The sequence below is a fragment of the Labeo rohita genome, chromosome 11, assembly GCF_022985175.1.
Source record: "Labeo rohita strain BAU-BD-2019 chromosome 11, IGBB_LRoh.1.0, whole genome shotgun sequence".
NCBI lineage: Eukaryota > Metazoa > Chordata > Actinopteri > Cypriniformes > Cyprinidae > Labeo > Labeo rohita.
The window spans coordinates 10,090,394-10,111,330 of NC_066879.1; the positions used below are offsets into that span (position 1 = coordinate 10,090,394).

The 20,937-nt window shown below is 35.2% G+C and overlaps 1 protein-coding gene across 26 annotated transcripts in view; it reads right to left on the reverse strand.

Annotated features, from left to right (window-relative positions):
• Window positions 1-1,929: 1,929 nt before the first annotated feature.
• The window catches only part of dtx3lb.2 (deltex E3 ubiquitin ligase 3L b, tandem duplicate 2), a 28,311-nt gene continuing 9,303 nt past the window's right edge, over window positions 1,930-20,937 (reverse strand). For 4 of the 26 annotated variants that reach the window (XM_051122943.1, XM_051122940.1, XM_051122941.1 and 1 more), the window contains exons 9-18: window positions 17,909-17,983; window positions 17,269-17,328; window positions 16,344-16,457; window positions 16,000-16,071; window positions 13,874-13,987; window positions 13,115-13,355; window positions 9,875-10,029; window positions 5,840-7,324; window positions 4,331-4,548; window positions 1,930-4,173 (exon numbers count right to left, since the gene is read on the reverse strand). In XM_051122943.1, the coding sequence (XP_050978900.1) occupies window positions 4,104-4,173; window positions 4,331-4,548; window positions 5,840-7,324; window positions 9,875-10,029; window positions 13,115-13,355; window positions 13,874-13,987; window positions 16,000-16,071; window positions 16,344-16,457; window positions 17,269-17,328; window positions 17,909-17,983 (2,604 nt within the window). In that variant the 3' untranslated portion in view covers window positions 1,930-4,103. The remainder of the gene's footprint in view (window positions 4,174-4,330; window positions 4,549-5,839; window positions 7,325-9,874; window positions 10,030-13,114; window positions 13,356-13,873; window positions 13,988-15,999; window positions 16,072-16,343; window positions 16,458-17,268; window positions 17,329-17,908; window positions 17,984-20,937) is intronic. The other 22 variants (XM_051122957.1, XM_051122949.1, XM_051122955.1 and 19 more) reach the window with 14 other exon arrangements.

Below are 20,937 nucleotides of genomic sequence, written 5' to 3' on the forward strand. Positions count from 1 at the left end.
GGCCCTTTTTGTTGTGACAGGGAGCTCAAAGAAATTTTCCTTTATTGTGATAGTATAGGCTGGGAACACAGGGAACTCAGAGATGGACTCTGTGAACTTGGGAGCAAATGTCACCACCTCAAGGCCAAGATGTCAGATGGGAAAATGTATGCAGCCCAAACACAGATTGTGACTGCAATCATAAGAAGCACCGGAGATCAGAGGATGAACCTTCACCGAGCTGGGAACCCATAGGATTGGGATGTCCGGGACCACTGGACTAGGTGGTTTTCTTCCTGTCCTTCTTCTCATTGAGACTTCTGTGGGGAGCAAGCATGAAGAAGGTACAGGATGCTTCCTCTGGTAAGACAGAGCTGTGAGACATTGTGGGAGTTATATACACGGGTGCAAACACAGAGAGAAAACACAAGAACTACAAACTAAAAATCCACTTACCAGAGCACAGACAACAAGACACAATAAACTCACTGATTTGTAGTTGAGGTAGATAGAATTAATCTATCTCTTCCAAAATAAGTACAATATGTACTGAACTTGGAACTTGTATAATCCTTTGAGTATACATTTTTTTCCTTCTCAACAGCCCAGGTGGTGACAATGAATGAGTTTTCAGAAGTAGTAGGTGATTAGGAGTAAAGGCCTCTAAGTCACTGAGACCCTTAGAGGATCTGGACACAGGATGATTATTAAAAATCATCTTATGACCAACAGTTCCATGAAGATCTTTGCAGGTTACGCATTTTTCTAAAGGCTACACCAAACATCCAGTATCTCTGTCGTAGATTATCCAACAAGCCACAATGTCCAATGTCATATCACTTATTTATATATTTAAAGTATTATTTTATTATTTAATTTATTTATTTATTTAAAGGAAAAATACCAAAATTGTCAGTGAGTCAATAAATTTTTTCCTTTCCTTGCTAAGGTCAATCAGAATGTGTCTCAGGCAAAGGATCCCAGCTAGCTCTCTTTAGTTGTATTCAAAAAAAAAAAAAAAAAAAAAAAAAAAAAAAAACTGAATTACTATTTAAATTCATATATATGCATTGTTTTACTTCTGAAACCTTTAGGATTTCGGAAACTTAAGTCTTGAAGTTTAATACTAAATGTAATTAAGCATCAATGTCAGTCCAGAAAATAGAATCCTGAAATTAAATTATAAGTATGCTATCTGAATCTGTAAGAATAGATACAAGACACATAGAAGTTACTGAAAACAGCTTATACTGTCTTGTAGCGTTCAGAAGAATGTGGTAGTTCACTATTAGCTAATCAATAATTACTATTTTTTCACACCTCCTCAAAGGACTACTAAGAACTACTACATACAGGTTCGTGACTAACATGAATAATGGATAATTTTTAATTAATTCTACAGTAAAGATCATAACCCACTAGTAATGATTGTCATTAATGTTTTCTCCTGGCTATGATATCTCAGATGACAATTATCTGAATGCATCTTGACTTGATTGAACCAAGTTAGCCATGTCAACAAACCTCAGCCTGAATCATATACAAACACTCATCTGAGAACTGATAAATGGACCTTGCAAAAGATGTTTGTGGTTTCCCTACAGTGTTTCAGGCTGTAGGATTAATTTTTCATCACCCTCTGCTACTTACACCAACAACAGAAATAAGCACAGGAAGGGCTGTGTGACTATACTGTATTTCGGTAAAAAGCGCTTCAGTGTTATTTAAATGTTAAACCAGTTTGCACATAATTTGTAAATTAAATAAGTAAAACCTTTAATAACAGTAGCTCAAATAAAGAGGAAGAGGAGGATCTAAGAGCAGATCCCTGAGAAAAGAGAGCCATAGAATTATAAGAGCCATAGGCTGTTTTTTTTTTTTTTTTTTCTTTTTTTTTTTGTTACTTTTAAACCCTACAAGAGAAACAAACTGCAACAACAACAAAAATGGTAAATATTTAAAGTTGATTTGTTTTATTTACAGTATGACGACTTGTCCAAAAATTATGTCAACAACAAAACATGATTAATCATTCAAATTTGATGGGAGATACAGTTATCATTTGCTTTCTGAACACAAGAGCTACATTATGAGAGGATGTACTAAGAAAAAAGCATACATTTTAAAAGTAAAAGCAACATGAAAGTATTTCTAAGGGCAGCTTGTGAAAGATTTAGTTAAGCATGTCATGTTTTGCATGGAATACATTTAACTTTATGCAAAGGCAACTTTTTCAGTAAACCACTGGCAGATTGATTTCTCTGAGAGAATGTGGTGTTACACATTTTCATATGAACTAAAATTTATGTTAAACTTTAATAACATTTAAATTTAAAAATCAGGAGTGCCACTTAATATGCTTCACACTTCATATTTGCTGTGTATAAGCATGAAAATCACAAGACAACTCCAGACTAAAACATTTAATTACAGATGAACATTATTTAAACCCATTATCATAATTAAAAAATATCTATATCTATATCTATATCTATATATATAGGAGTGGTCGTAAGTTTACACACACCTTGCAGAATCTGCAATAGGTTTATCATTATCATGGTTATTCTTTCTTCTGTGAAACATGTAAGTATTTTTTGTAGCTTCTGAAGGACTGTACTAAATGGAAAAAAAAGATCTTTAAACAAAATAAGAAAAATGTACACATTGTCATCCTGTTGTCATGATCCTTCATATTTTGTTAAAATCAACATTTTGCAGATTCTGCAAGTTGTTTGTAAAGTTATGACCACAACTGTATATGGAGCCTGGCAAAAGTATCTAGACCCAGTGAAAAAGGTTTTGGTAACACTTTATAATAGGGTTTTGTTAACATTAGTCAACCACATTAGTTAACAAACTAACAATGAAAATACTTATATATTATTAATCTTAGTTCATTCCAACATTTACTAAGGCATTATTAAAAGTTGTATCTATTAATGTATATTAATTTCAATATTAATATTAACATGAACATATATTAATATTAAAATTATTAATAATATACATCTAATGAACCTGGGCTAACATGGACTAACAATTAATAGTTGGGATGAATAAATACTGTGACAAATGTATTGTTCATTGTTAGTTTAGTTTAGTGGGTTAGTTCACTCAAAAATGAAAATTAGCCCATTATTTACTCACTCTCCAGGCATCCTAGGTGTAAATGACTTCCTTCTTTCAGACGAATGTAATCACAATTATATTAAAAATTATCCTGGCACTTGGAGAAAAGTATCCATATTTAAAACGTAAGAATCACATTAATCTAGCTTGCACCAACTGCTCGTACATGGAAGCGCTTCTAGGCAGATGATGTAGGACGTCAAGGACGTGGAGAAAGGAAAACAAAGCACCGGTCCTGAATTAGAAGTTCAAAATGAGGATTTCGATGTAAACCAAGAGGAGACTGGTTTTCCTTTGATAAAGTAAGGAAACATTGCTTCCTTTGCTCCTGTGGTTTAACTTTGGTTTTACGAGTCTTACAGGCACATGCGCAATGTCGACGTCCTACGTCATCTGCCTGGAGCTGTTTCTGTGTACGACTGTTAGCAAAAGCTAGATTAAAGTGAATATTAAGTTTTAGATATGATTTTTTTTTCTTACAAAAACCCATCGATTCGCTACAGAAGGCTTTTATTCACCCCCTGTTGCCGTGAGGCACTTTTTATTATGGATGCATGCTCTTTATTGGACTTGTTTTAGAATGATGAAGAGAAACACAATAGAAATGCCTGGATAATTTTTAATGTAACTCCGATTTAGGAAAGAAGGAAGCCATATACACCTAGGATGCCTGGAGGGTGAGTACATAATGGGCTAATTTTTATTTTTGGGTGAATAAACTCTTTAATGCATTACATATGGTTGACAACTGGAAACCTTATTGTAAAGTTTTACCAATGTTTTTTCAAAATTACAAATGACCCTCCAAACAAAGAACTCATGAACAACGATCACAAAACATTAAAACAGTCATATATCATCCAGGAAACAACACAGAGTATTAAGATTCAAGGGTATGTAAACTTTTGTATATTATGATATAATAATCAATAAATTGCTTATTTGTAAATATTAGGCTTAGATGTGCATTTGGGGACATATAAATAAAATCCTCATTCAATGCCTTTGGCCTTCAACTCATCCTTCACTCTCTTCAGGTAGTCAGGGTCTGGATAGCCATAACTGTGAACAGAAAAAAAAAAAAAAAAAAAGAAGAAATATACAAGTTCAGATACACCATTTTATTTACATGAAATCCCAAAATAAATATATTATTATATAAATATATTACTAATTTTGTAGGACATGATGGACAAGTGAATGCTTAATGAACTCATACCATTGAGGTCCACCAGATATATTGGTCTTATGATGAATGTCATTCCAGGTGACAGCATTCTCTACACCTGAAGTTGTAGAGGTCCCAACAGTAAAGATCAATTTCTGATCAAAAGCCCTCCGCAGCAGTGCAAGTACTTCATTTCCTTCATGATTGTCAGGCAAGTATGCATAACGCACTGCCCCATGAAAAGGCTTTCCCGGGTTTGGATGCTTCTTCTAAAAAATGTATACAGATTATGTATTACTGTACCATAACCTTAAACAAAACTATAATAATAATAATAATAATAATAATAATAATAATAATAAAGGACCTACAAGGAGGTCACAGATACAGACAAACATCTGGTTTATAAATAACATGTAATTGTGAGAAGTGTACAATCGATTTATCGTTTCATTGTTTTTCTGCATTTTGTGTCCAATTCTGCTCCCGGAGGGCCAATTTTAGCAAAGTTTAGCTTAAACCTGCTCCAGCAGACTTGCTTTAAATTATTATTCTTAAATTATAATTGTAGCAGTCCTGAAGACCTTGATTAGTTGGTTCAGGTGTGGTTTTGGAGCTGAACTCTGTAGGACAGTGACCCTCTAGGAACAGGATTGGACACTCCTACTCTACAGTTGTGTTATAAAGCTCAGGGGCCTCATTTATAAAACTTACCATAGATTTCTGCCTTAAAGTGTAAAAGTTTGTGTACGCACAAAAGTTTTCAGATTTATAAAACCAATCGTATGCCAGAACCTGTGCAAAAATACGTTTATAAATCCCAATCAGGCGAAGATCGTGCGTACGTGTATCTCCACTCTGTCTTCTTCCCGAAATCACCATATATGGAGCTTACAACGCCTTGTTTTACTAGGCATAACCTCATCTGCATATCATTTCCATGCATATTTCCATCCATGTAACATGTTTAACACTGTCAAAGGTAGGACAATATGAGATATGGACTATAAATGCTATTTGTGTCATATACATTACATTGCTAAAATCGAAGTAAGGTGGTCATCATTTATCCTTGTTCTTGCTAAAAATATTTTCTCATAATGTATGAAGCGCATCCACTACAAATAGGTCTCAGTTCATATAATTTGTAACTGCTGCATAATGACTTTATGTAATCTCAGTGTTTATCTCTTATCTATTATCTAAATGTTTATATCAAAATTAAAACAGAGTTTAAAATCAGTCATTTCAGAGTTTAAAATGCTTCATCGTTTTTCTTACTGCAGTAAAAGCGTGCAAACGCACGGGTCAGAGTTTTCGTGAAGGTGCGGAAATTTTTCTGTCAAGTTTGTTTTTATAAATCCAATCTGTTGCGTAGAAAGTGGCATGTTTTGTGTGTATACAATGGTTATGAATGAGGCCCCAGGTCTTTAAGCCTAGAGGAATTGTTCATTGGGATCACACAATCTGTAAAGATTTTGCAAAGTGCTTTGAGTTTATATATTGTGATTTTATTATTATTATTGCAATCACAAGTCAATCAACTTTACATATTCTTACCGTCTGAATACCATTGGGTATGCTGTATATGATTTCAATAGTGCCACATTGTGGATATCCAGGGAGACTCAGTCTCATTTGTCTTACATCCATTGCTCCATTTGGTTGGTTCCCCTCCATTTTCCCAAACACTTCCTTACACACAGGACAGATGGGTCCCAGACTCTCCACTGACATCCTTATACATTCCCCACAGAATTCATGCCCACATTTTAGTTTTCCTTTGTTGGTGAAACTGTCCATGCAAATAATACATGTCTCCTCCTCAGCATGAGCACCTTTACTGTCATTTCTAGAATTTCCTTCTGATTCTTCACTAAATCCCGTAACTGCTTCACTTTGACTCCTCAAATGTACTCTCTCATCCCATGCTGCTCCACTCACTGCTCCTGGTTCATAACCAGGCGTCTGATTCCATTTGATTCCTCTTACATGAGGGATGTCACCTGAATATCCAATCAATTTCTTCATCTCATTATTAAACACCTTCATCTGAAGTTTCTTCTCAATATCAGCAATGGCAGGACCGAGATGTTCTGGCAGTCCAACAAGCTTCCAGGAACTGAATACATCTGTTGCAACAACACAATAATGCTGCTGCTGAAGTTTCTCTACCATTGGAGCAACAAGAGTTTCATATGTGGGTTTTGTGAGTTTACAGCTGACAGTGGCTGAAGCAAGTTTCTGGTAAAGATGTGTTAAAGCTCTGATGGCATGACTTTCAAGACTAATATATTGACCTTCTTTGGATCGGGCTTGAACCTTAATGGTTAAACTGCTCTGCAGGTTTTCTTTCTGAAATGACACTCCATACTTTGTTTCAAGCTGTGATATTTGTTCCGTGTAAGTAAGATTCATCAAATCCCAATGAGCCTTGCTCATCTCAAGGTGAGAAGGAAGGTCCTCAGTGTCCATGTCCAATGAAGACTTGCTTTGTGGAGAAATGTTGTTGTCTACATCTATTTGACTTTCATCGAGTTTGCTTTCCAGTCTCGTTGTCCCCACCTCTCTTTTAATCATTTCTATTAGTTTCCTTGGTCCAAAGAACATGCAATTATTGGCAGACCTGGTCAACATAATCTTTGTCTTCTCTGAATGGATGTTACGCAGAGTCTCTTTCACAATAGTTGAGTCCATGTCATTATGACTGATGTCAACATAACTAAAATCATCCACACATTTACTGATAAGTTTCTGAAAATCATCAGAGGCTTTAGACACACAATCAGGGCTTGAGCCTTTGGTTGGACTGATTGAGACTGACACATCTGAATCAATTGAGACTCCATGCTGTTTCTCAATTTGCTCCACCTCCTTTCTGTAAATATGATGAAAGTACCAGAACTGAAAGAGGGGGACATTGAGTCCAGCTGCCATCTGAGCTGTGCTCTTAGCTTCATTTGGAGCAAAATTTGCTGCAGGAACATCTCCACCATTGTTTGTGTCATCAGATTCTGCATAAGTCACATGCGTAGAATTCCTAATCTGGGAACATTTCATAGGATTTAATTTAAGGATATGATGCCCACAGAAATATTTAAAATAAGTGAACTAAACTGTCAAATTATTGTTACATAAGTCATAAACCAGATTTTACTATCAGTATTGGGGAAAGTTACTTTTAAAAGTAATGTGTTACAATATTGAGTTACTCCCTAAAAAAGTAACTAATTACATTACTTAGTTACTTTTTATGGAAAGTAATGCATTTGTTTGTTTTTAATATAAAAAGGCAAATGTAAAAGCCTTTTTACACCAAAAGCCTCAGGCTTTGAGAAAAGTAAATTCATGTCTCTACAGTAGAATTCAGAAGAAAAAAATTTCAACTCTTCAGCAATAAAAACGAATGTTAGATTATATTGAGTAATTTTTGCTTATTAGTATGGTAATTATTGCAGGATTGCTTCATTTTCTGAGTTAAATTTTACTGTTTTTATTCATTTTACGGAATACTGAATCTGTTTTTTGTGAGTGAGATGAATTAATGCATGTTCACATTTATTCTACAACTAACTTCTTTCTCCCGATTTCTCTCAACATGGGGACAGAAGAGCTTTTAACTAATAAATGGGGGGAAAAGTAACTGGCGTTACTTTAAAAAAAAAAAAAAACAGATATTTTCTTGTCAGTTAAAAAGTAATGCGTTATTTTACTAGTTACTTGGAAAAAGTCATAATATTGCGTAACTCGCGTTACTTGTAATGCGTTACCCCCAACACTGTTTACTATATTACTAAAAGGCTGATTAGAAAGAGCTTAAAAGAGATCAGTGTGTATTCTAGTAGGCAGGGCCATTCTTTTTGCTTATGCTGAGTTCTCTCCAGGGATGAATCTACTGGGGTGACATAGTTGCGACCCTAAGAAAAGCATTGCCATCTTATTACCTCAGTATTTTGAATCCCAGTGTATAAAATACAGGGTACAACGGGGCTAAAGGCGCCCCGGGGTAAAAGGCACCTTTTATATTATTTTCCTCTAAACCACTAGATGGCAGAAAATGTGGCATAGCACTTTCCAAAACATACGGTTTTCAGCATACACATGCAAAATTGGCTGATCTTGACACGATCACGAGCATCAGCGCAAAGCCGATTCCGTGCTTGATCTAATATTTGATGTTTTTAAAAATGTTGTAGATTTATGTAGCAAATGAGAATCGCTAAAATTATTCAGTACATCTTGAGACTTCAAGGTCTTCTTAATGATTTTCAGTTTTAAGATAATTAAAACAACAGTTTTTAAATAACGAAAGAGTGTGTAAAAGTATGGTATTTGGGGTATAAAGTGCCCCTGCTGTTGGGGCTAAAAGGCACAATACTTAACATAATAATTAATAGAAGGCTGACTTTTCCATTTGTTGACATGACATTTTTAGATTCAGATGGTAAATATCATATATTATGTTGGGTGTCCATCTTAGAGATCATCACCATGTTTAGAATGAAACCATCATATTTAAAAACATGCTATTAATATTAAAATATCATTTGTTGTTACTATTGTATTAAATTATTTTATTATATTAAATTATTATGGGATCTCATTCAAAGCTGTCAGAATCTTTATATTTTAAAATGATTTTGTTTCTGTATTTTAAAATATTTGTTTTATATTAACATATTTTATTGACAGTATATTTATTGAACAAAAGATAACTTACTTTATTTATCAAAATAAGCAGAAAATAGTACAAACTTTGCTAAAGTGATTGTGTTGAACAAGTATTAACTTATTTAACTAAACATTATTAAAAAAACAAAACAAAAAAAAACTGTGTGCCTTTTACCCCATGCTGGTTACCCCCCTTGCCACCTCATACATTTATGAGATTTTTAAACAAAATAAATGACGTGTATGATTTATTTTCACACAAAATCTGTTGTTCCATAAATGTTTAATACAAACGAATGCATCTTTCTGCAATCACACACTTTGTGCACAAGTGGAGGCAGGAACCAATTTGCATATTCATAGATCTGCGTTTACTCAGTAGAGTAAGGGTGTAGAGTTACATTCAAGACATTTTAAGACGTGAAATTATTTTTTATGAGAAAAATGTTTAAAGGAGAGATCATATGCCCATTTTCTACAGGTTGGTATAATTCTTTATGGTCTTCATGAAATATCTGCAACATACTTTGGATAAAGTTCCTCAATGGTCTTGCAAAACAACACATTTTTACCTTGTCAAAAACAGCTCTGTTAACAGCGACCCATTTCAGTGCATGTTTATTTAAATGATAACGAGCTACTGCTCACCCCTCGCCTATCTTCTGCTTTTTGAGGATGTCATACTGCTCAGAAAATCAAAATGGCTTAATAATAGAGACTGTTTAGATTTTTGGGTGATTAAAAAGAGGAGTGAATGGAACCACACACTGCAAAGACACATGCATCCCATATTCCCTTTAAATATGTAATTTTGTTCAAAGATAAGTTTTAAAAGAAAAAAACTGTGACTGCAAGGGGTCTTTAAATAATTTCCCAAATAATTTTCCACTCCTGATTTTCTCAGCAATCAAAAAGTAAACATACCTGTGATGATGGAATTCTGTTCTTGTCTGGCTTGAAGGTGTTTTGTGATACAGTCCCAGAATGTGCTTCATCCGTATAAATTTGTGCGGTTACATCCATATTTTCATGTTTAAAATTCAAAGATGCAGTCTTGTGTTTTTTTAAAGTTTCTAGAGCTACAGAAAAAAAAATAATAATAAATTTAAAGAATGAAGGTTAACTAAGTAAAATCAGTCAGAAGAAACCAACTGCAAGAAACCAGCAAATCACAATGAATATGCCTTTAAGGTGAGAACTGCAGTTATGTCGACAGGACATAAATTACACACATGCTTAGAATAAACATAACATTATTGTCTGTTGATGTGAATGATAATATAGTTATCATTATAGTTAGGGCTGGGCGTTCTTTCCAAAATACCATATAACAATCTTTTAACATAATCACAATCTGTAATCTAAATTGTTGATGATGTAATATTGAGAATATTCAGAATGGGAGCAAGCCTATGGACCTCTCTATTTGCACCATTTAAAACACAGTATTGCACTGAACAATTAGTCGTCAAAGTGGTCATTGAAACTTTAGTTTTAACCAAAGTCCCTTTTTTATATTGAAAGTCTATTGAAAGTCTGGTTAAACTTTAAAACACTACATAGTCTTCACTGTATGAATCTATACAACTGATTCTTATTCAAGCTCATTTAGTCAAGAGCTGCAAATAAGTTTCTTTTTGTCTTTTATTGTTTGATTACCATTAATGACACAGAAAGCAGCGGGTATTTGCATTAGGCTTTAAGACGGAATACACGGAGCTGACACGCATCAGATTTTTGTCCCAACTTTTTATGTTTACTTAAGACATAAATGACTGTCTATATGTAAATACTCACAATACAGACATTTCAACATATTTTGTGTATATTTGACCGTTTAAGGCACGTGCTTAAAACCCTATACTTTGCACATTTGAGCTCCACTCTGTCTCTGTGTGCACACGCACCTGGAATGGTCTCTTTTGCTTTTCTCTTAACTCTTTTTAAAATAAAGAATTGCTTTAAAGCACATTGCTTTAAAGGAAAGTAACTGCATGGCACTTTTTCATAATCACTGTAAGCCAAAATCTAAACTAAAAATAAAATTTTACTTCATTGCACAGCCCTACTACTAGCTCATGTTTATTTATTTATTTTTTTTAAATATGTCACCATGCACAGAAACACATGAACCAGAGTTGGGTATAACACATTACACAGTAACTGTACAGTTACTGTAATCTAATTAAATGTAAAAAACTGTCATGAATTTGTTTTATTCCCATTTGTAAAATATAATATAATATATAATTTGTTATAGGCTAACCCGATTTCATGAAAATGCTTTAGGGATGGATGGATTTAGGGATGTGGGGCGTATAAATATTAGCCTACACCAAATAGACACCAAAAATCCTGCAACTGATCTCAACATTTTTATGAGATCGGACCAGTGCCGATCCTGGACTTCAGGGGGCCGTATACAAAATTGTTTTGGCGTGGGGGGTTGGGGGTATTAATGAATGAATAAAACATATTTTCCGTGGTTCAATCAGTCTCGAATCACACTCACAGAAAGTGTTTGAGAAGCAATGTGTCTCTGTTTCACCTCATTTTTTTAGTCTCAAGCAAGAGACTGCACGACATTCACGTTACATGATTTGACCTATTTTTACATAGAAAGGGCATCAGCACACCGCATTTAAAGAAATTAACATTCATGTTTTGATAACCGCTGACCCACTTCAAAAAGGAAACTAAAATTAAATCATCTTTAAGAGCAAGGGGGCCCCTTGGTGTTTTGGGGGCCCTAAGCAGCTTGCATATTTTGTGTATAGGAAAGATCGGCTCTGGATAGGACGACTATGGAGGAACAGTGAGAGAGCAGTTAGAACGAATGCCAATCGACTGTGAAAGCACCAACTCAAAACACTAATATTCAAAGTAATGACATGGCTGGTTCAGTCGACAGAAATATTGGGCACATATAATAACTGCTAAAAATATTTGCCAGGCAGAGGTTTCCCGGGTCAGTTTGAGCGCTCATGGTACACACAGTGCTTACAGCCATACACCTGCAGGCGCCACTGCCTATCATATTTCAAAATGTTGCATTCTACATATTTTAGTCAGGTATTATAGTTTAGAAAAAGTTCAACAAATGAATGTGTACAAGTTTATGGCACACTAACACTAATATAAGTAAAAGGCTTATTCCTCACAGCACGTCTTCTTCCAAAAACAAAAAGTAGCTGAGATAAACTTGACATGTTTGCGCTTCTCAAGCTTTGTTTCGCGTGGATGATATGCATGGACGTGATCACATTATAGGTGAGCTCAGACAGACTGTACCTCGCGTTGGTTTCATATACATATTATTTTATCAGAGAATATTTGTTTTCCACATGACTTACTTTGTTTAACAATAGACACTTCAAGCTTTCTTTAGATATACCGTATTTCTCATGCCATTTTTTCCATTTTAATGACTTGTTTCAGGAAGATTCACGAAGACTGAAAATGCAGAAAGCACACTATTTGTTTTCTTAATTTTATAAAACGAAAAAGAAAAAAAAAACATTTTGTTGATATTGGGAGTGTATACAATTAATACTGAGTTTCTCTTTGTTGTGTATTTTTTAGGGTTGATAACTTGAAAAGTAAACTAGTAAGTTTAAGTAAGTAACTAATATTTAAAGCAATTAGTAATCTGATTACTTTTTAAATGCAGTAATCAATAATGTGATCAAATTACAGTTTTAAAGAAGTAATTAGTAATTTGTAGTGGATTACTTTTTTTTGAGTAACTTACTCAATTTGATGATAGACAAATGATATAACTTGTCCAGTCAGCACAATAGCTTTAATATTATTACAAGGACATAAAAGATTGCGATCTCCACAATTCACGTAAAAAATTAGATTGTGGAGGTCTTCAATATTGATCATGAGATAAAATCATTAGATTGCCCACCCCTAATTATAATAATTTTTGGTTTGAATGGGCCTAACTTTAAAATTAACATTTTACTTTGCTCATTACTTCTTAAAAATGTCATCTGCAATTGTAGTATGTGATCCTAGTAACATGTTAGCACCAGCATTTGTATTTGCCTTTGCGTAATGTAACAGTACTGAAAAAATACTGTAGCTATTTCAGAAACTAGCATCCAAAGGATTTAAACTGAAAAGGGTATTAAAGTGAATTATCATAAATCATCTCACCTGTTGGTGGTGTTATCTGCACCTCTGCCCAGTGTGGATCCTTCATGAGTTTAATTTTTTCGATAGACACTTTGACAGACACATTTTTGGAAAACCAGCTCTGAAGGGCCATCTGTAATTTTGTTCCCCGTATCTCCGAAAAATGTTCTGGCCAGGTCACTTTGATTTTAAATGTAGTAACATCCTGTGGATCTTGGGGTTGTGATTGGGTTGTGTTTACATCACCATTTTTACAAGCATCCTGGTATAGGAAAATAATTATGAATACAAAGTCATATTTACTTATTACAAATTAAATAAATAAATACTCATAGCTGGGTTATGTCCAGGTTATGTTTAAAAACAATTTTTTAAGATGAAGAATAGTAAATGCAGACCACATTAATATGTTATGTTTCAGATTTTATATTGTTTCTGTTGTAAACGCATTTTATTTCATCATTTTTAATTGGTCATCTGGCTAGGGTAATAAAAAAAAATATCAAAGTCCTTTTACTTCTATCATGTAAATTCAAATCAGTCACTGTACCACATCATCAGGTGTTAAAATACTGAGGAAGGGAATAACTTGGTGAGTAATAAAGTCAAAATTCTAAAATGTAAATGATAATGTGTTTATACCAATTACAGGCAGAAATAATCATTATTCTTAATTCTATGGCATTTAACCATTCACTGAAACATAAAATTACTGATATTCTAGTGACAAAATATCCCTCAGAAAATCTCTTTGGCTTAAGCTCTGCCTTCAGTCAGTACCTTCTCTGGCTGTGAATCTGATTTGTTTCTTTTAATCATTTCGATATCTTGAGGCATCTGTTTATCCAGAGATGATATAGAGTCTTGACCTTCAGCACTGCTTGCATGCAAGTTCTGAAAAACATGAAACACCATTTGAAAAATTATTTGAATTGTATATTTTAAACTTTTATATTTTTTAAATCAATATGTAGTGAGGTTTTTAATTTGGTATACATTAGCTTCTATTTTTTTTTTTTTTTTTTTTTTTCAAAATGTTTTTATCTTCTACATTCACACTTGGCAGGTGCTTTTTAAAGCAACACATACTGGTACACATACAGGTGAATTTCAGGTATACATTGTACAAGTTCTTGTAAAACTACATCCAAAGCCATGTGTCATTATTTTATAGGAATGTGAAGAGAGTTGGAAATGAGATTACACCTCAAACATTGTCATTTCTGTGACTGAACAGATTATTCCACCACATGATGGATCTCTTCCAGCAAACCAGCGGGAGTATTTAACAATCTATTAAGTGATTTTTTTTACATGAATGAAAACATCTTGAGGTGGTAAAACACTGGAGAAAAATGTATGTTTACTTCAAATTTGTTTTTACCTTTCTTTAATACCGAAAATAGAGTGGTGTAGCCTCTATGGAGCACTATAAAAACATGTAATGTTTAACTTTTCTCTCTCTGTGTCAGAAGGACGATTCTGAATTACTACTTATTGTCACTGGCATGTAGAGGAGGTACATTATGTATTGTAGATAGCAGCTGATCACAACAGACTACCAATCCTTTCTATTTTATTGAAAGATTAATACAAAGTGCTGTCATGAAACTCTAGATGGCGCAGGCTGATAGGTTTTAACTCAATTTGATATAATCACATCATTATTCACATGGCACAGTTGATTGGTTTCTTTTCAAATTAGCAGCCAATGAGTTTGCTGCTCAACATTAAATACTTGGCCTAGTGCTTGTTGTAGCAGTTGCAGCTCACTTCAGAAAGCATCTGAAATCAACATCGAAGCGAACATTCTTTTTGTCCATTTTACTCTGCATATTGCATGATCTGCCTTATTATTAATTTCTACATCAGCAACCATAAAGTTTTAAACTAAGTTCCATATTTAACAGTCTTGCATTCATATGCATAAGTGAAATACTAAGCATACAAGCAGCAGCATTGACGCAACTGTGTTTAACAGCTGCAGCAACAGGAAGTCTAGCGCATGTGATTGCTTTGAGAACACGCTGACAAGGTACAGACATGAGAACAGGTTTAAATGAAATGTAAGCATTTGTATACATCTCAACCAGGGTTTGCCATATTTCACAGTGTAACCTCAATGTTCATGTTCATATATTTTCAAAGGCGATAATTTCATTAGCTCTGCCGAGTGTGCAGTTGATTTCAGCTGCATGCAGAGTCTGAGTCACACTCTATTTAATGACTTTACTATACAAATAAGAGTATAAAAGTTATATCAATGACAATTATCAAATGACTTTAAATTATGATATTTTGTTTCAGATGGATGGGTTATCTCATCTGTTTGTTATCAACACACAGTGCGCATTCTAACTAGTATTAACCCAGGCACACATAAATAGTAATAAATGCGGCGGTTCACATGGCTTATTGTTGATGTGTCACTTTCAGGTACCTGCACTCTGGAGTTAATCACAAGCTGTGGATCAAACCCTAAGTTGACAGAGAACGTTTATATTTCGAGCATTGCTGAACTTGCAGAACCTGATCTAAACCAGGTTGGATTTGTTAGGTGCTGTCAACTCTAAACCTACTCTAAAATAATCTGAAGCTGAGTTTTTTCAGCAAGCTTCATGCAGCAGGCCACTGGTAATAATGTTTTTTTTTTTTTTTTTTACCTTAGGGTAATAGCCATTGTAATTTCAGCTAACTGACTGCCACAAACGTATAACCATTCTCAATATATCTACAATATATACTACAACATATTTTGCTATTTAATGGGAGCCATTAAAGTAATTATCACTCATCTCTCTGCAATACTGAACTAAATCAACAAATATACGATTATTGATATTCTATAAAAAAATTAATGACCCACAGAAATGGCTATGGCTCAAGCTCTGCTCTTCAGTCAGTACCTTTCCTGCCTGTGAGCCTGCTTTGTTTGTTTGATCCGTTGTGCTGTTCTGATGCTTCATGTGATCCGAATCCTTAAAAAAAAATTAAGAAGAATGTTCTCTGTTTTAATATCAGTACAATAAATATGTAATATGTAAATATGTCATTTGTTCTAATTGACTGCCACAAACCTACAACCATTTTAATGTCATAAATGTATTTTGCTATTTAATGGGAGCGAAACATTATCACACATCTCTGAAAAATTGACCTAAAGCAAACAAATATAAGATTTTTGATATTCTATAAAATATTTATGACTCTCAGAAAATTTATGGCTCAAACTCTGCTCTTCAGTCAGTACCTTTCCTGCCTGTGAGTCTGATTTGTTTGTTTGATCCGTTGTGATGTTTTCAATGTTTTTTTGATCCAGATGTTGTCTAGAGTCTTGAGTATCACCACCTTCTGCATTATAGTCCTAACATTTACCAAAAAAAGAAAGAAAGAAAGAAAGAAAGAAAGAAAGAAAACTGTTCCGATGGCTAAAATAATTTAAGAATTCATTTAATTATTCATTATTTCTCATAATTATTGTAAACCAGACCTATTCAAATGCTTTTAGTGGCCCATGCCACAGAAATATCAGTGTTATAATGATAGATGGAATCCGTAACTTTGATACGTTACCTAAAAATATAACCTTTTATTGAAAGATAATTATAACAAGGCTAGACCTGACTATGATTTTTTTTTCATAGAGCTCACTATAACTGCCACAACCTATAACCTACAATCATTCTTAATATAGATGTATTTTGCTATTTATTTCATTCTCACATATCTCTCTGCAATATTGCACTAAAGTAAACAAGCAAATATAAGAATACTGATATTCCATAAAATATTTATGACTCTCAGAAAATCTAAGTCTGACGCTCTGCGCTTCAGTCACTACTTTTTTCTGCCTGTGTGTCTGATTTGTTTGTTTGACCCATTGTGGTTTTGAGGTTTCATGTGATCCAAGTTCACAAAAAAAAGAAGAAGAATATTCTCTGTTTTAAAATCAATATAATTAATATTTGCTTTCTGTGAGTACAAGTAATTCAGCAACATGTTATGATACCTGAGCAATCACACAGCTAATGTGCCCATCTGCAAAACCATATTTTATTAATTTAATTACAGGTAAAATATATATGAGAAACATATTTCTAAAAGTTGCTGTTTCTTGCACTTCCAATAAAGCAAATAATCCATCAACTTGATTTGAGTATGTGACTGGTACTCACCTGAGCATTAGAAAATTGATGGTTTTGCTGACTATCACTGCTCGATGAAGACAAGGCCTGCTGAATTAAGAACAATGATCAATCAATCAATAAGTGTTTGCTGTGATAAGACACCTGTGAAATCACAGTTAATGTGCATGTCTGCAACACCATATTTCAGAATTTAAATACAGGTAAAATAAATATGTTAGTATACAGTAATTTAGGATAATTCACTCACATCTGTGTATGACACTAAAGGCAACACATATTAAAATTTACTGACTGCTATATCAATCATTGGCAGTGAACTGTTCCCATGGCTAAAATATAATTATTTTGTGAACATTATAAAAATGTGTAATATGCACATTATATGCACAAAATGTGACATATTATTTGCATGAATTATTTAATCATTTATTTTATTATTTCACTTTTTCTCATAATCATTCTAGACCAGTGTATTTACTTTTGTTGATTATATGAAACTCCAGCTGTTTTATCTTTTGCAATAAAAATATTTCTCAATTATTTGAGTCAAAAATAATAGAAAACAAAAGTGCAAAGGTAATCAAGCCTAATCCAAGTTAGCTCTGTCTCTGTGATGCAATTCAATTAGCTATGTGTTGTAAATAAGCAAATGTACATCATTATCTACCTTATTATGCCCCATTACGGGAGAGTCTTGTTTGCTGATGCTGGTGGGTTGAGTGACTACAGGTAGACTGTAATACTGGGAAAGTGGGAATATTAGTAAGTTTGTGGAATTACAGTAAACTATAAATAGGTCTTTTTTTTCTTTTGAAGAACTTTTTTCATACATATTTAATTTAATACAATTTCCCTCTAATACATTTTACTAAAATATGAGTCTGTGATGATACAATCCAAAGTTCCCTTTCAGTCAGTCACATTCGACATTACATCGACTGATGTCACGGGGTTTCACTTGGGAGCCCAATCACCTCTGAGCTTAGAAGGAAAGGGCAATGAGAAACGGCGAGTGGAATTTGCATGCCAAATCACTCCCCCATACATACGGGTATATAAGATGGCAGCATGCATCCACTCACTCAGATTTTTGCTTTGGAGCCGATCGCTTCGGAGCCGATCGCTTTGTGCGCACTGCTTCTCTATGAAGAAAGAAGATTATCAAGGCTGCAGGAGTTTCTCTCATTGAGTCCTCCTTTTCCTGTGCATTACAGCAGAGAAATCGCCCTGTCTAGCACAGTTAAATGCTGTGGTCCTCCCCTGGGCACACTGACTAAAAGAGCAATTCCCTACAGCAAGCACGGTCATTGAGTGTCTCACAAGATGTCTTTCCAACCGTGTGCTTCTAGGAGCGGTAGCTTTCTTACCTCTGACGACGGATACGATCACTATCTCATGTGTCTGGTATTCCTCTCGCTGAAAGGACCCTAAAAGATGCTCGGTTGGTGTGGTGCTTTCTTTCATGCAAGAAGTGTTGGTGCAGAGGTTGTCCCCCTCCACTTTGAAGGTGTACATTGCTGCCATCACGGCTCACTATGATGCATTGGATGGTTCATCCAGGGGGATCACCTTATTGTCAGGTTCCTGAGAGGTGCAAGGAAACTAAATCCTTCTAGGTTGCACCTCGTCCCCTTTCAGGGTCTCTCCGTGGCCCTCTTAGGATTATGGAGAGATCCCTTTGAGCCACTCAAGACATTGTTCCTGATCACGCTCACTTCCATCAAGAGGGTGGGGGACCTGCACGCATTCTCGGTCAACGAATCGTGCCTAGAGTTTGGTCCGGCTGATTCTCACTTTACCTTGAGACTCCGGCCTGGTTATGTGCCCAAGGTTCCCACCACTCCTTTTTGAGATCAGGTGGTGAACCTGCAAGCACTGCCCCCGGAGGAAGCAGACCCGACCTTTGCATTGCTGTGTCCCATCCATGTTATGTGGAACGCAGGCTCCAGGTGCTCCAAGCAGCTCTTTGTCTGCTTTGGAGGTCAGCAGAAGGGGAATGCTTTCTTCAAACAGATGTTGGCTCACTGGGTGGTGGATGCCATCACCTTGGAGTACCAGTCCCAAGGTGAGCCATGACCCCTGGGGGTTGCCTCCTCCTGGGCATTGGTGCACAACTCCTCTCTTGCAGACATCTGCAGAGCTACGGGCTGGGTGACACCTAACACCTTCACAAGATTTTCTAATCTTTGCATGGAACCCGTTTCCTCCCGTGTGTTGGGTAACATCAGGTAAATTGTGTAGGGTATCAGAGCGAATCAGACAAATTGAAGATCCGATCGATTAAAACCAAAGAGCCAAATTCCACAAAGAGGCCCAAGCTAACCAGACAACATCATAAATCTGTCCAGGATAACCTGGCGCCAGCCAGCCTAAAGTAAAACTAACCAACCAACTTTCACAGCTTTGAACGACTTGCAACATTAAAACAAAAGAACACAATTATTGATAATCCCAACTCAGAAGGGAGATTGTCAATTTTGGGGCAAGAAACCCAAGACCATTGGTCAAAGATACAGCACATCAGGACCATCATATGAGGAAACTTTGTTGGGTGGTGCTCCCCCACCCAAGACAAGAACCAGACCGAAATTCCTTCAGAATTCTTTGTTCCTTAGAACATGCCCCTAGTCCACAGAATGGCAGAGAGACTGTCCCTTTTACCTAAACATGCACCAAAATGATACTTAAAAGGACTTCTGAATGAACATTAGACCATTGCATAACTCTCTACTATGTATGTTACCCACACATTTGTCTATTATGTTCTAATCACTCGTTGTGTATGTCCATTTAATAACTACTGACTAGCTTAAGGGTTTATATTCATGTTTGGTATGTATGAATTTGAAAATTCATGCTTTGAACGTTTCTACCGATCAATTCTTTGTCAAATGCATTGTATTCATGTTATAGAAATCATGGCCAAATTATAGTCTGCAAGAGCGGGAAAATTCTGACCATGTGACTGATAAGATAACGTGTTGATTTATGTTTTGGGAGGAGAAACATAGCAATATCCCGCGTTAAGACAACATCTAATTGGTCAAGACACTATTTTGGGATGTGTCCAAAGCTGAGTTTAAAATCACAGGATACCATAAAATTTTGCTTTTAGCTATTGGTTTTAACCACTGCTTTTAGTCAGGCTTTTAGTTTGTGCTTTATGCCATCGCTCCTAGCCATGCTCTTAGCCATAATTTTTGCTGCTGCTTTTTGCGTTCTTTGAACGCTTCCTGGCTTGCACGCCAGCCACTCCTCTAAAACGAAAACATGAGGAGATCGTCACATTTCTTTCTTTTACTTTAATCTTTTCTTTCCATTGAGAGTTTCATGTTAAGTTTTGCTGCTAAACCGCGTCTCAGACTTCGTGCCCGCCTCAAAACTTCAACCAGTGTACACAACTCCATCCTCCACCCAAAGCCCAAGACATCACTTCCAACGACCACGAACTTCCAACCAATCAGCAACCTTTGGGGAACCCCTTTCTGCAACAACGTCATCAAAGGAAACCCCTTAACACAAAGGCAATGCAAGTACAACCTCCAGATTCTAGCTGAACTGGTGCATTTAATATAAAGTTTAATAACCTCATTGAGAAACATGCGAAGTTTAATTAAATGATTGATGGTTGTTCGGGTCTAAGCAATTGCATATACTTATGCTATAAACTTGGGATTTCACATTTTCACTCTTCTA